The sequence below is a fragment of the Pan troglodytes genome, chromosome 10, assembly GCF_028858775.2.
Source record: "Pan troglodytes isolate AG18354 chromosome 10, NHGRI_mPanTro3-v2.0_pri, whole genome shotgun sequence".
Classification (NCBI taxonomy): domain Eukaryota; kingdom Metazoa; phylum Chordata; class Mammalia; order Primates; family Hominidae; genus Pan; species Pan troglodytes.
The window spans coordinates 9,754,559-9,766,577 of record NC_072408.2 but is presented as its reverse complement, the minus strand read 5'-3'; the positions used below and the strand labels follow the sequence as shown (position 1 = coordinate 9,766,577).

General features: G+C 48.2%; 1 protein-coding gene across 50 annotated transcripts in view; it reads right to left on the bottom strand.

The window, feature by feature from the left end:
• The window catches only part of CACNA1C (calcium voltage-gated channel subunit alpha1 C), a 723,808-nt gene that overhangs the window by 92,866 nt on the left and 618,923 nt on the right, over positions 1–12,019 (bottom strand). For 32 of the 50 annotated variants that reach the window (XM_016922741.4, XM_016922778.4, XM_016922781.4 and 29 more), the window contains 4 exons: positions 8,669–8,801; positions 6,011–6,140; positions 4,725–4,784; positions 58–164 (listed from right to left, as the gene is read on the bottom strand). In XM_016922741.4, coding sequence (XP_016778230.1) covers positions 58–164; positions 4,725–4,784; positions 6,011–6,140; positions 8,669–8,801 — 430 coding nt within the window. Of the gene's footprint in view, positions 1–57; positions 165–4,517; positions 4,578–4,724; positions 4,785–6,010; positions 6,141–8,668; positions 8,802–12,019 lie in introns of all 50 variants that reach the window. The other 18 variants (XM_024347624.3, XM_024347623.3, XM_016922736.4 and 15 more) reach the window with 2 other exon arrangements.

Here is a 12,019-nt window from a genome sequence, read left to right as displayed (position 1 = left end):
CTCTGGCACCCCTTGCTAGCTGCATGGCCCATCGTGGGCTGAGGGGCTCCCACTCACTGGATGCCAAAGGAGATGAGGGACACGCTGACCACCAGCAGGTCCAGGATGTTGAAGTAGTTCCGGCAGAAAGAGCCCTTGTGCAGGAAAGCCCCATAAGCAGTCATCTGCAGGGAGGGACAGAGGAACACCAGTGTGAGTGGCCCTAGCCCTAGCCCAGAGACCCCTCACACCACCCCTTCCTCCCACAGCATCCCTTGGGCAAGTCCCAAGCACCATCCATGGGGAACAGGAAGGACAAAGACGGCGCTATAGTGCCAAGAAAAGAGTTCTGCTACCATGCACACAACCACCCAAGACTCTCGCAGCCCAGGACTGCTGGGTGGCTCCTTGCACCTGCCAGGCCAAGCCAGGCTCTTTAGTCCTCCATTCAAAGCCCTTTCAAGTGGGCCCCACCATCCCACTCTAATTTCGCGCTGTTCCACATCCCAAGTCCATGGCTTCGGGCCTGCAGGGTCCTTTCCTGATGCTGTCGGGTTGGGAGCACACATCCCGACTGCCTCTCCAAATGCTTGAGTCCTTAGGCCAGCTGAGAGCACCAGACATCTGCCGTGAGTGGGTGGGTTGGGGGGCGGGGCATGCCCAGCAGGGTGACCAGCCATCCTGGTTTGCCCAGATTTGCTTTATCATCAGAAATCCTGCATCCCAGGAAACTCCTCAGTCTTAGGCAAACTAGGCCAGCTGGTCACCCTGGTGCCTGGTGAGAAGTTCCAGCGGTGACCCTGGCAATTAGCATACCTCCCCTTCCTGGCCTCAAAGGGTGCTTATTATTGATGCCAAATATTCTAAACTCAATTCTACTGTCCTGCTTCTAGACTACATCTGGAGTTCTTTAAGGGCAAAAGTTGTGTGATCAGAGGGGCTATGAGGCTCAGTGGCTAAGAGCACAGGCTCTGAGGCCAGGCAGCCTGGGCTGGACTCCCAGACCTGTGGTATTTTATTTTTGTGGCCTGGAGCAAGAAACTCAAATTCTCTTAGTGCCTCTGTTTCCTCACTGGAAAAATGAGGATAAGGTCTACCCTACAGGGTTGTAAGCATCAAGTGGGTACTTCTATGTACAATACTTAGGATGCCACCCTGCACACGCTGACCCCATAAAAGGGTGAGCTGTCACTACAGCCTGGATTTGAATTCTGGATGCTTCCTGGATGAGAAAAGTTCTGTTTTCTCATCAAAAGGTGAGGAAACTATCCCCTGGCTTTGTGAAAGCCCTCTGGAAACTTTTTAAAAGAGAACACACAAGATGACAATGACTGCTACAGGACTTGGCCATTATTACCACCCTCTGAGCCTGCTGTAAAGCTGCGCACTGCAGGTGCTCAACAAATCGCCTTTACAGCCTTTCTCATTTTGCCAACTTGCGTAAGGGCCAGTGGTTATCCAGGATAAGGGCTGTGACAGGCAGCGGACAGGAAGCATCGGCCAAAGGGAAAATGTGGAGCCGACGGTGGAGAGGTGGAGCAAGGCTCCCCGGTCATCTGGGGTCCAGTTCATCTCTTTGGAATCAGAGCATGCCCAGGGCAGTGTCCGCAGAGCCATTCAAAAGCAAACACAGAGGGAAATGGGCAAAAATAGCTCTTGCAACCTAATTCTTTCCATTTATCTCTTGCAGCAGGGGGTCCCAAAGGACTCAGGCACCTGTGTTGGGCAATGGTTTTTAGAAGTGGGTAGATTACATAAAAGATGCAAGGGAGTATAGTTCTAGAAGGCCCACCATCTGGAAGCCTTGCCTCCCTGCCTCTTGGTGAAGAGCTGGGACCCCCAGAGACTGGACTCAGGAGGCTCCCATAATTCATATTAATTGTGCCTGCAGAAAGCCCAGTACTTCCCCAGCCACCTTGCTTTTAGTGTTAGGAAGGCACTGGGTCTGATCCCTTCTTGCTCCTGGCTTGGATCTTCTGAGGCTACTACTGAGCTCTAACAGAACCCTCTGCATTCCTCAGATGGGTGGACTAATGAGGCTCAGAGTGCCAACTCTGTCCTCTGGTTTTGGGCTCCTGTTTTGTTTAGGGACCCTCGAATGAGACCAACACTTGAGCAAGTGCATGTGTGTGCATATGGGGGCGGTGGGAACACGCATCCAGGCAGGGCCAGAGGAAGAGTGGCTGTACAAGAAAGGGCAAATGGACAGGGGGAAAATGTAGCATTTACTTGAAAGTCATCTGTGGTGTTCAGGGCATCAGGAAAAGCCAGACTCAGGTACCCAGTGCTAATTGTTCCTCTTTGACCCTTTTTTCTGATTGCCAGCCACCTCGGTCCTGCTTTCCTAATTCTACACCATTACTTGGGAAGGGGCCCTTGCTGGGGTGTTTCCATCCTGAGGAAGGAAAGGAATGGGACGTGGCTCGCCAGCTCTGCCTGGAAGGGTAGGAAAGCTCTCTGTTCAACCACGGGCCATCCCTGCCTCTCCAGGCAGCTCTTCTAGCTATGAAACCTGTTTTTTTTTGTGATTTCTACTCATTGGTCTTGATTCTGCCTTCTTCCTCTTCTATGTGACGGTCCGTTGTATGACTCAGGCCAACCGTTGTGAGCCTACAAGCCTTTCCTTTTTAAGGCCAAACATCTCCAGGCCCTTCCACTGTTCCTTGTGCTAAATGTCCCCCTTGGACAGCCACGGTCATCTGTGCCATGACATGACACCGGGCCTTAGGCCGGGAAGAGGGACCCAGTGGGAAGGAGGTACAGGGGAGTGTTCCGGCATCGGCGTTTCTATTCAGAAGCATGCTGAGCATAGAAGAAAGTAGAAGAGGGACGGGATGGAAGGACCTTGCCATGACAATGCTTGCAAAGAGACCTTTCACTTCAGCTTGTATGGCAATCCCGAAGGAGAAATAGCACCATTGAAATCCACAAGGGCAGCTCTGTAGAAGGGCACTGAGAATTGGGCCTCAGAGCGTCTCTTGTCCTGGGAAAGAACTCTGGGGTCTGTGTGCCTCCCTGCATCTGAAGTCCGGGAAGCAAAGCAGCTCACCATGGAAAACAGGTTTTGCTGCGGTGCATCTTAGTGCAGCCATGCAACTTTCGGTTCCCTCTCCCGACCTCCAGGAACCAAGGCCTGGTCAGATCTACTCTCCACGAGCAGAATAGAAAAATCTGAGCCACATACTTGGTTAGCAGGAACCAGGGATGGCAGCTGGGGGCACCTGAGTGTCCTGGGGACAAGGACACAGGGGAAGGCACATAAAAACTGCCCCATTCAATTTGTATCTGGATGTGTCTGAACTGTCCTGTCCATCAACAGGCTGGGCCATGATGAGGGAGTCTCATCAGGGAAGGAGAGGCCGGCAGCTGGCAGTGGCATCAGTTAGGTGTGGACTTCAGCTTGCATTGGCCACAGCGATAGGATGACAAGGGAGCCTGGACTCCTTGGGAGGGGGAATCCCAGGCTAGTCTCCCAGGAAGAAGCTAAAGCTGAAGCATGGGCTTCAGAGCCTTAGTCCTTCTGTTTGGGGAAAGGGTAGAATCTACCCCCTTGCTCAGAGAGGAGCACACGTTCCCTGAGGTCATGGAACTCACACCCTGACTCTCAGATGAACTGGCTTGCCATGCATTGGTTTAGAGACTCAGAAATATACCCGAAAAATGGAGGAATACTCTCTCTCTCATCCCAGTGTTGCCCTGAGGTGGGCTCTGCCTGTTCTGAGGGTAGCAATGTTGCAGCAGTTCCCTTAGCAGAACTGAGCTGGGCCAGCAGCAGGCAAGGGCTGGGGGCTGGGGGCTGGGTGCTCAGGTTCCTTGCGGCACCTGCTCTCATCCTGCTGTACTCAGCTCTCCAGCACAATTCTCCCTCCCCCACGCTCAGGGCAAGGGGCACTGTGACAAAGCTTTGCAGCAGGTGACTGAGGGGTCGGCAGTAGTCTGTAATGGCCTGCTAAAAGCCCTCATCTGGGAGACCAGCTCCACATCTCACAGTAGGCCTGTGATCACTGTGACATGGCCCCAACCCCAGCTTAGACCCAATGTCTGCTGCAAGTACTGAGGAAGGTGCTAAGGATGGGCATCCAAAGAGAGTAGCTCAAGTGATTCTTTCACGCCCCAGGAGGTTTCCCACTTTCAGAGTGTATGAAGCAGGAGGAGGGAAGGAGAGTCCTACGTGGGCTCAGGTATCAATTAACCGGAGCTGGTGCACGTGGGCATGTATGTCTGGCGCTGCTGACGGCTGCAGCCCAAACCAGTGAAATGGCAGCCTTAATGTTGGCACAGCCAACACGTGTCCCTTCCAGGCCACGGACTGCTTAGGGGTGGCTGGAGGGAGGAGCTGTGGTGGGGTAGGCTGCTCCTGGCTTCTAAGTCTGGGCAAAGTGCATCACACAAAGTGAGGGGCACTCATTTTTCCAATTTCAGGCTTGGGAGTAAAAAAAAGAGAGAGTGAAAGAAACAGAAAAGACAAAAGATCCAGCCAGACAGAGCAGAGATAGACAAAGAAAGCGACAGAGGATGCATTGCCCAGGTTGCATTACCTTAAGGATAATTTCTAATGTAAAGATACTAGTGAAGACATAGTCTGCATTGCCTAGGATCTGAAAAATAAGCATAATTGGATTAGTGGCTCTGAGAGTGAACCCCACACCAACAGGAAGGAGCATGTGTGTTAGCGACAGACAGCGGCAGAGACCTGGTGCTGGCACAAGGGGGACAGGAGGAGCAGAAGGGGATGGGGGCTTTACCTTCAGAGCAATTTCAATGGTGAAAATGGTGGTAAAAACAATATCAAAATAAAACAGAATCTGCAAAACAAAAAGGAACAGGGTGGGGATGGGATGGGGAAGGGAGAAAAGCAGGACAGGAAGAGAGGTCAGTGGATGTTCACCAGAAAAGGGGCCACACTTCAAAATGAGATGCCTGGCACTTAAGCCTTTGCACAGGGACACAGATGGACATGGGGGGCAAGCGGCACACACACAGCCATCCTGAGGCGGGGCTAGCCTCAGGCAGCACAGCGGCTTCCCTTGAAGCCCCCAGATAAGTGAGGTGAGCTTCCAGGGCATGCCTCAGCTGGTACTGGATCTGAGCAGCATCTGGTTGGATGCTTTTCCCATTAATCCAATTTACTTACAAACCCAAATCGGACCACTGAGATGCTTGTCAAAAGGACAGAGAATGGGGTTTGTCTTTTTGCAGGGAGATTCAAAATGCTTCGCTCACGTTGGTGGGACTGAGCTGGCCAGCTTCCTGTGGTGGTGGACATCTATTCCTGGGTTATGTCCTCTGGGGCAAGGGAGGTGCATCCTTCAGGTGAGGTCTGCACAGGCTGAGGACCGGCTCCAGGACTGCATACTTCTTATATTTCAGGTGACGGATCAGGGATGGGGCCAACACCTGCTAACCTCGGTAAGACAGCCCTGGACCAAGCAGGCCCCAGGAGCGCAGAGTGGTTTGGCATGGGTATGGCTTTAGATCAGCGGGCTGTCTTCATGCCCACTTGGTTGGGACTTGACAAAGTTTTGAGGTTTTGAGATAGAGCAATTCTTAAACTGGCCTTTAATATTGTTCACCAGAGCCTTGGGTGGGTCCTCACATTTGGTTCTACTCTACCAAAGGTACCAAGACTCTCTTTTAGGTAAGGTCAGCCATATCATTGGCACCTATTTGCCAATGCTCCCCTTCTGGTCAGAGTATGCTGGGAGCAAAGGAGGGCATGTAGTCAGTGGCCACATTTTACTAAGTTTGCAGGGAACTAGAGCTTCCTGGGGAACATCCACAGGCAATGAAAGTCCTGATCTTTGCCAATTATCAAACCAGCCTGAGCATTTGGGTACATGCTCTCTTATTTGCTTGTGGTCCTAGGGTGGTTTTCTATCAAAGCCCTACTCTCTTAATGAAATGTTAGTTGTGGATCTAATTACGACACCTAGAATTGGGCTCCTGATTGAACAATGATGTCAGCAACAGAAGCTGTGGGCCCGGCACAGCCCCAGGGGGAAGGAGTGCAGGAGACACAGGCGATGCATACATGGTTCCTGAAGGAGGTGTGCTGGACCGGGTCCTCAGCAGCCAGGGAAATGCTGCTGAGCAGAATGAAGAAGAGGATCAGGTTGGTGAAGATCGTGTCATTGACAATGCGGTGGCACTGGAGGCGAAACCTGTACGGGAGGGGGACAGGAGGAGAGACAAGTCAAGGCAGACAAGGGGAAGCACCAGTCGGCTCTTGGGAGCCCCTCTCCTCAGCTATCCCCAGCAGCTGGCAACAGGTGCTTGTTGGCCTGAAGTGACCTCTTCATTCTGAAGTCTTACTGCTGCTTGGTAATGACAACTGCTCACCCCCATGGTGCACATATCATCTTTGATATTTTAGAAGGTTACATCTGAGACCTTTGAGAATCTCTGAATTCCCAAATCCTGCTCTGACATTCATAACTGGCTTTTGTTTGGGGACTTATTTTCCCTATCATTGAAAAGAAATCACTTTATGAGATCTACTCTATGCTTATGCATAAGGAACAATAGGACTACCCGGAGCTGGGTATGCTGAGAGGCCGGCCAAACCGGCTCTCTGTAGGTGATCTGCTCCTGTGTAATAGCTTTAAATGTGCAATTCACATCCATGCCCCAGCACAATTACCCAACTGAGCTTCTAGGCACTCAGTGGTAGCACCAAAAATGCTAGGTTCCTAAATGCCAAAGTGTCTTGTACACCATCTCATCCTGACAACAATGTAGGAAGGAAGGGATGGGTGTCATCATCTTCATTTCACAGGTAAGAACACTGAAACCCAAGTAGGAGAGGCTTGCCCAGAAACACAGCCTTAGTGTGGGGGAGTCAGGGCTTCAACCCAGGCCTTCAGACTTCTGCTCTTGGCATTATGATTGACTAAATGCTCTGAGAAGCCCTCCTGCTGCAGAACCACCAAACCCTCGAAGGGCCAAACTCTCTGAGACAATTCTGGTTTATAAGAGTTAGGAGATGGCTGTAAGAATCATCTGCTTCAAACCAACAACCCCTCCCACCAACCTCCATTGAGCTGAGGCTACGTATGGAGAGAGAGCCAGCCAGGAGGGCAGAATTGCTTGAGGATGGAAGCCAATAACAGCAGTACTGTCAAGAAATTGCAGGTTAAGCCAGTCTTGAGGTGGGGCAGGAAAGCCTGGGAATTTTAGGCCAAGCCAACGCCTCCAAGGGGCATCTGGAAGAAAGTCTCCCCAGACCTACTTTAGGTCTTCAGGACTCTCACAAATGAAGAGGAAGTGTTGGGGTCACAATCAAAGATCATCAGATGCACAAAAGGACAAGCCACTAAGATGGGAAATCTGAAGAAACACTGGATAAGTGATTTAGATTCCAAAGACTGGAGGTATTGGAAATATTAGATATAGACTATAAAACAACTATATTTGAAATATTTAATGAAATAAAGGACTAAATCACAAAGATGAGGAATCGATAGAAACTACTAGATTTAGAGATGGATCTGGAAAATCAAGCAACAAATGGAACTGACTGAAACAAAAACATATAATGGTCAAGATTAAAAATTGGTTTAAACAGTAATATAGATTAAGTTGAAAATAGAATTAAGAAACCGGAAGATACAGTTGAAGAAATCTCCCAGAATACAGAAAGACAAGGAGATGAAAGATATGTAAGACCCTCTAAGAAACAGGGAGGACAGAATGAAAATGTCTAACAGATGTCCAATTGGAGTGTCAGAAGGAAGAAATATAGAATTAAAAAGAAGCAATATTTAAACATTATGGCTGTACTTTTTCAATAACTGAATAAAAATCTAAATCCATAGGCTTAGGAAGCAGAATGTATTCTAGGCAAGACAAATGGAAAGAAATCCACACCTTGACACATGGTAGTAAATCTGTACAACCACAAAGGCAACAGAATATGTTAAAAGCAGCTACAAATAAACATTAGGTTACTCACAAAGAAACCATAGTTGGAATGACAGCTGACTTTACAGTGGAATAACACCTTTCTTGTGCTGCAGGACAAAAACTGTCTGTCTAAAATGGTGTACACAGCAAAACTATCTTTCAAGAGCAAGAAGTGAAAACAGTTATAGGTAAGTAGAGGCCCATTGAATTCGCCATTACAGAACTAAAGGAGCCTCTAAAGAATGTACTTTAGGAAGAAAGAAAATGCTAGCTAAAGGATGGACTGAAATGAGTAAAAAAATGGTGAACAAATAAAATGGTAAGGTGTACATATATCCAAACACACAGTATCTATATAACAGTAAGACTCACTAACTTGTTGGATTAAAAATAAAAGTTGGACTAAAATACTAATGACGATTCCATGTAAGTAAGGAGCAGATGAGTGAGTTAAAATAGTCTAAGGTCACTCTATTATACAGGAGGAGGTTCTTGATATTGTTTAACATCACATTTTGTTAAGTTAAATGGAATTAGTAAATTATCAAGGGTAATCACCCAAAGAATAGAAAAAGAGTTTAAACATTTCAAAAAGTGGAGAGAAAAATAAACACAAGTCTTCTGATTCAAAATCCAGGACTCTTCCCTAAATGAGTGTCTGTTTATACAATTTTCAAGGAGCTGGGAGAGTCTCAGTCTCCATCCAGAGGTTCAGGTAAAATACAGGCAACTGCCAGGCTGGTACTAGAGAGAGCAGGACCCCACCTTCCCCACCATTGCTGCACACCTGTTGTTAGAGCTGAAGATGAAAAACGCGCTGGCTTCTGGCATGGGCACTGCCTTTTCCTTAAGGTGAAGCTCAGAGAGTGGTCGTGGGCGAGGGCCGACAGGCATCTCTGGCTCCTCCTCATCCTCTTCTCCTGTAAGAAGAACAGCACCATTCTAAATAACTCCAGCACTCCCACTTATTTTACCACTTTCAGAGACCTTCCTACTGGCAGACATGATTATGGCTCTGAAAATGTAGGGTACCAACCAAGACAGACATTCTGCTGTCTCCCTGTGGGTGCTGCTGCAGCTCATCTCTGTTGGAGAAGTCATATCTGGCAGTGCACAATAAGGGGGATTGTAAGTAGGGCGACCAACTTGTCCTGGTTTTAAAACTAAAATTCCCACATCCCAGGAAACCCCCTAGTTCTGGGCAAACTGGGGTCGTTGGTCATCCTAGTTGTAAGGTATGAAAAAAGGTGACCAGGTAGGACAGGGCACTGCCAGGTGTTACTCATCTATCTAGGCCGCAGGTTGGGGAAAGGGTATGGCTGAGTTGGCTTGTGGAATCCCTTGCAAATAACCCCACTCTTGGAAGTTCCAGGAATTAGAAACCAACACTTTCCCAATTTCTGCAACTAAAAAAAAAAAAAAAATTCATGTGCTGTCGAGATAACAGGGCAATACTACTGACCACAACAGGCCCTTCATGCAAAGGTTTAGACACCGACACCAATTAAAGAAGCGCCTTCATTCTCCCGGCCAGTGGCCACATTTAATGTGGACCAAAGTCAGACAGCTTATTCCTGCGCTTGCCAGCACAATGCTCATGGCGGGAAGCACTGCTCATCCTGGGCTGGTCAAATGTGTTGAAGATGCTCAGAGGGGAAAGTAACAACATGGGAGTGAAGAGCAGACTCTCCAGCCAATCGCCTGGACCAGAATCCTGGCTCTGTTTCTTTCTAGCTGTGGGCATTTTATTGAGTCTCTCTGTGCCTCAGTTTCTCCATCTAAGGTGGAATAATAATAATAGTACCTCTATACCTCAGAACGGTGCCTGGCACATAGCAGCCGCTCTGTAAGTAAGTGTTTGCTGCTTTTATTACAACCTCTACCTATGGGACAGACTCGAAGCCTGTAAATTAATGCTCAACATCTTTCTCAGTCAGGTCCTTACCACCTATTATTCCCTAACAAACTGTCCACTCACACGAAACTATTTTCTGAGCACTTCACTACAGTGGGTTGAACAGTTTCCCCCGCAAACTCATGCCTACCTAGAACTTTGCAATGTGACCTTATTTGGAAATATGGCCTTTGCAGATGTAATTGGTTATGAAGAAGTTATTCTGGGCTAGGATGGGCCCTAAATGTAATGACTGTTATCCTCATCAAGACAGGCACAGAGACACAAAAACACACTTAGGGAAGAAGGCCATGTGAAGACAGAGGCAGAGATTGGAGGGATGCATCTACAAGCCAAGGACTGCCGACAACCACAAGAAGTTAGGAGAGGCAAGTGAGGATTCTTCCCAAGAGCCTTTCAGAAGGCGCTTGGCCCTGCGGACCCCTTGATTTTGGACTTCCAGCCTCTAGAACTGTAAAAGGATGCATTTCTGCTGTTTAAGCTGCCCAGTGTGTGGTCACTGGTTATGGCAGCCCTAGTGAGCTGACAAGCTCACTGTGTGCTCCGTCCTTCCTCATGCTCTCTCTCTCTCTGTTTGAGCTGCTCTTCATCTCCCTCTCTGCAGAGCACACAAGGACCCCCAATCCAGATGGCATCCTCCATCCAACTTTCCTGAGTACTCACGCTCCAGGGAATGACCTTTCCGTGAATCCCAGCAGAACCTCTGCCTCCAGTACCTTGATGACTGATTTTAAATGTCTGTCCCTTCTCCCTATGTGCTGAAAACCCTGGAAAGAAAAGCTTTGCCTGGCACTAGAAGCCCTTATTTCTTGATGATGATTGAACTTCCACACCCTTCAGAAGGAAGGGGACTCTGTATAAGATGAAGGTGAAGCGGATACTAGTCTGGCTGGAGAAAGATAGTTATGGGATGCTCGTCTCATGGACACAGCTGTGCCTCTGCATGTTCTCCCTCTTCTGGTTCAAACAAAGCCAGGTACTGCAAAGAAAAAAAAATGCCTGGCAGAGAAAGCAATTCTTTATCAAGCAAAAAGCATTCAAGCATTTAGGGACCCAAGGCTTTTTTGGAGGGCCAGTACCATACAGGCATCAATCAGATTCTTTCCCTAGGGTAATTAGAGCTGACCAGCAAGACAATTAATATTTTTTCAGCAGAAGAGAGGCCCAAGATGAAAAACTGTCTACAGGACAAGAGTTGGAGTTCTTGTGACACCCAACCCTTGGTATGTAAAAGAAAAGTCTTCTACTTAAAGTCGAATAAGTAAAACCAGAATTGGCCTAAATCATGGTATTTCAAGTGAAATTTAATTGGGAAGGATTTTAATTCCTGCCTAGGTGTTTGCATTCTTTTCAGCTTTGCTCGAAATGACCCAACACTTTCTTCTTTGTGATAATTTGAAAACAGGTAATTTTATGCTTATTTTAATCATTTGTGTTTACAGAAACCCATATTTACTATAGCTTTGTGCCATTCGAACTTCCTAATGGAAAACGGTGCAGGCTCTCACATCTGCACGAGCTCCCCCCTGTTTATGAAGCTCTATGCTGAGCTCCATTCCTGGGGAGAAGCAAGTTAGCTGGTCCATTCAGACACACAGCAGCTGAACCTCAGGCACAGTGCTTAAGAGGAAACGATTTCTGAAGGACAAACTCAGATTTGTAAAGGAACACAACTTTGACAGCATGTGATGCTTAGCAGGTATTATGGATGAGGAGGGATGCTGACAGATCAGGGAAAGTCAGGCAAGGCTCATTTTGGGGTTGGCAAGTGAACCACCTAGCCTCCTACTCCCAAATGCCAGTAGAATACATTAGGGATCTTTCTTTTCTAATTTTTGTTCTTGGAGGTTTGGAAAAAGCATCGGAAGTGAGGTGCTGCTGCACGCTGGAGTTGCTGCTGCATTTCAGAAGGCAGGTCAGAGGATTCCAAAGTAAAACCAGGGTAGCACTCAAAGCCCCACCCTTGGTCCTTGGCAACCCTTGCCCCTCTCCATCTGATGCTCATCCTCACTTCTGTGATTTTGCTCTTGGCCACATAAAGTAAAGACATTTGTAAGATCTAGTGCCTACAGAGTATTGAGCCCAAGGCTGAGAAGACAAAGCCATGGTTCTTGTCCTCAAGGAGCTTAGTTTCTAGCAGGGCGCAAGAGTCTGCTACCAGCTGAAGGGAGTGCCTGGTTGGTAAGGGCCAGACACCCGGAGCAGTGCCTTGGGGCACAAGGA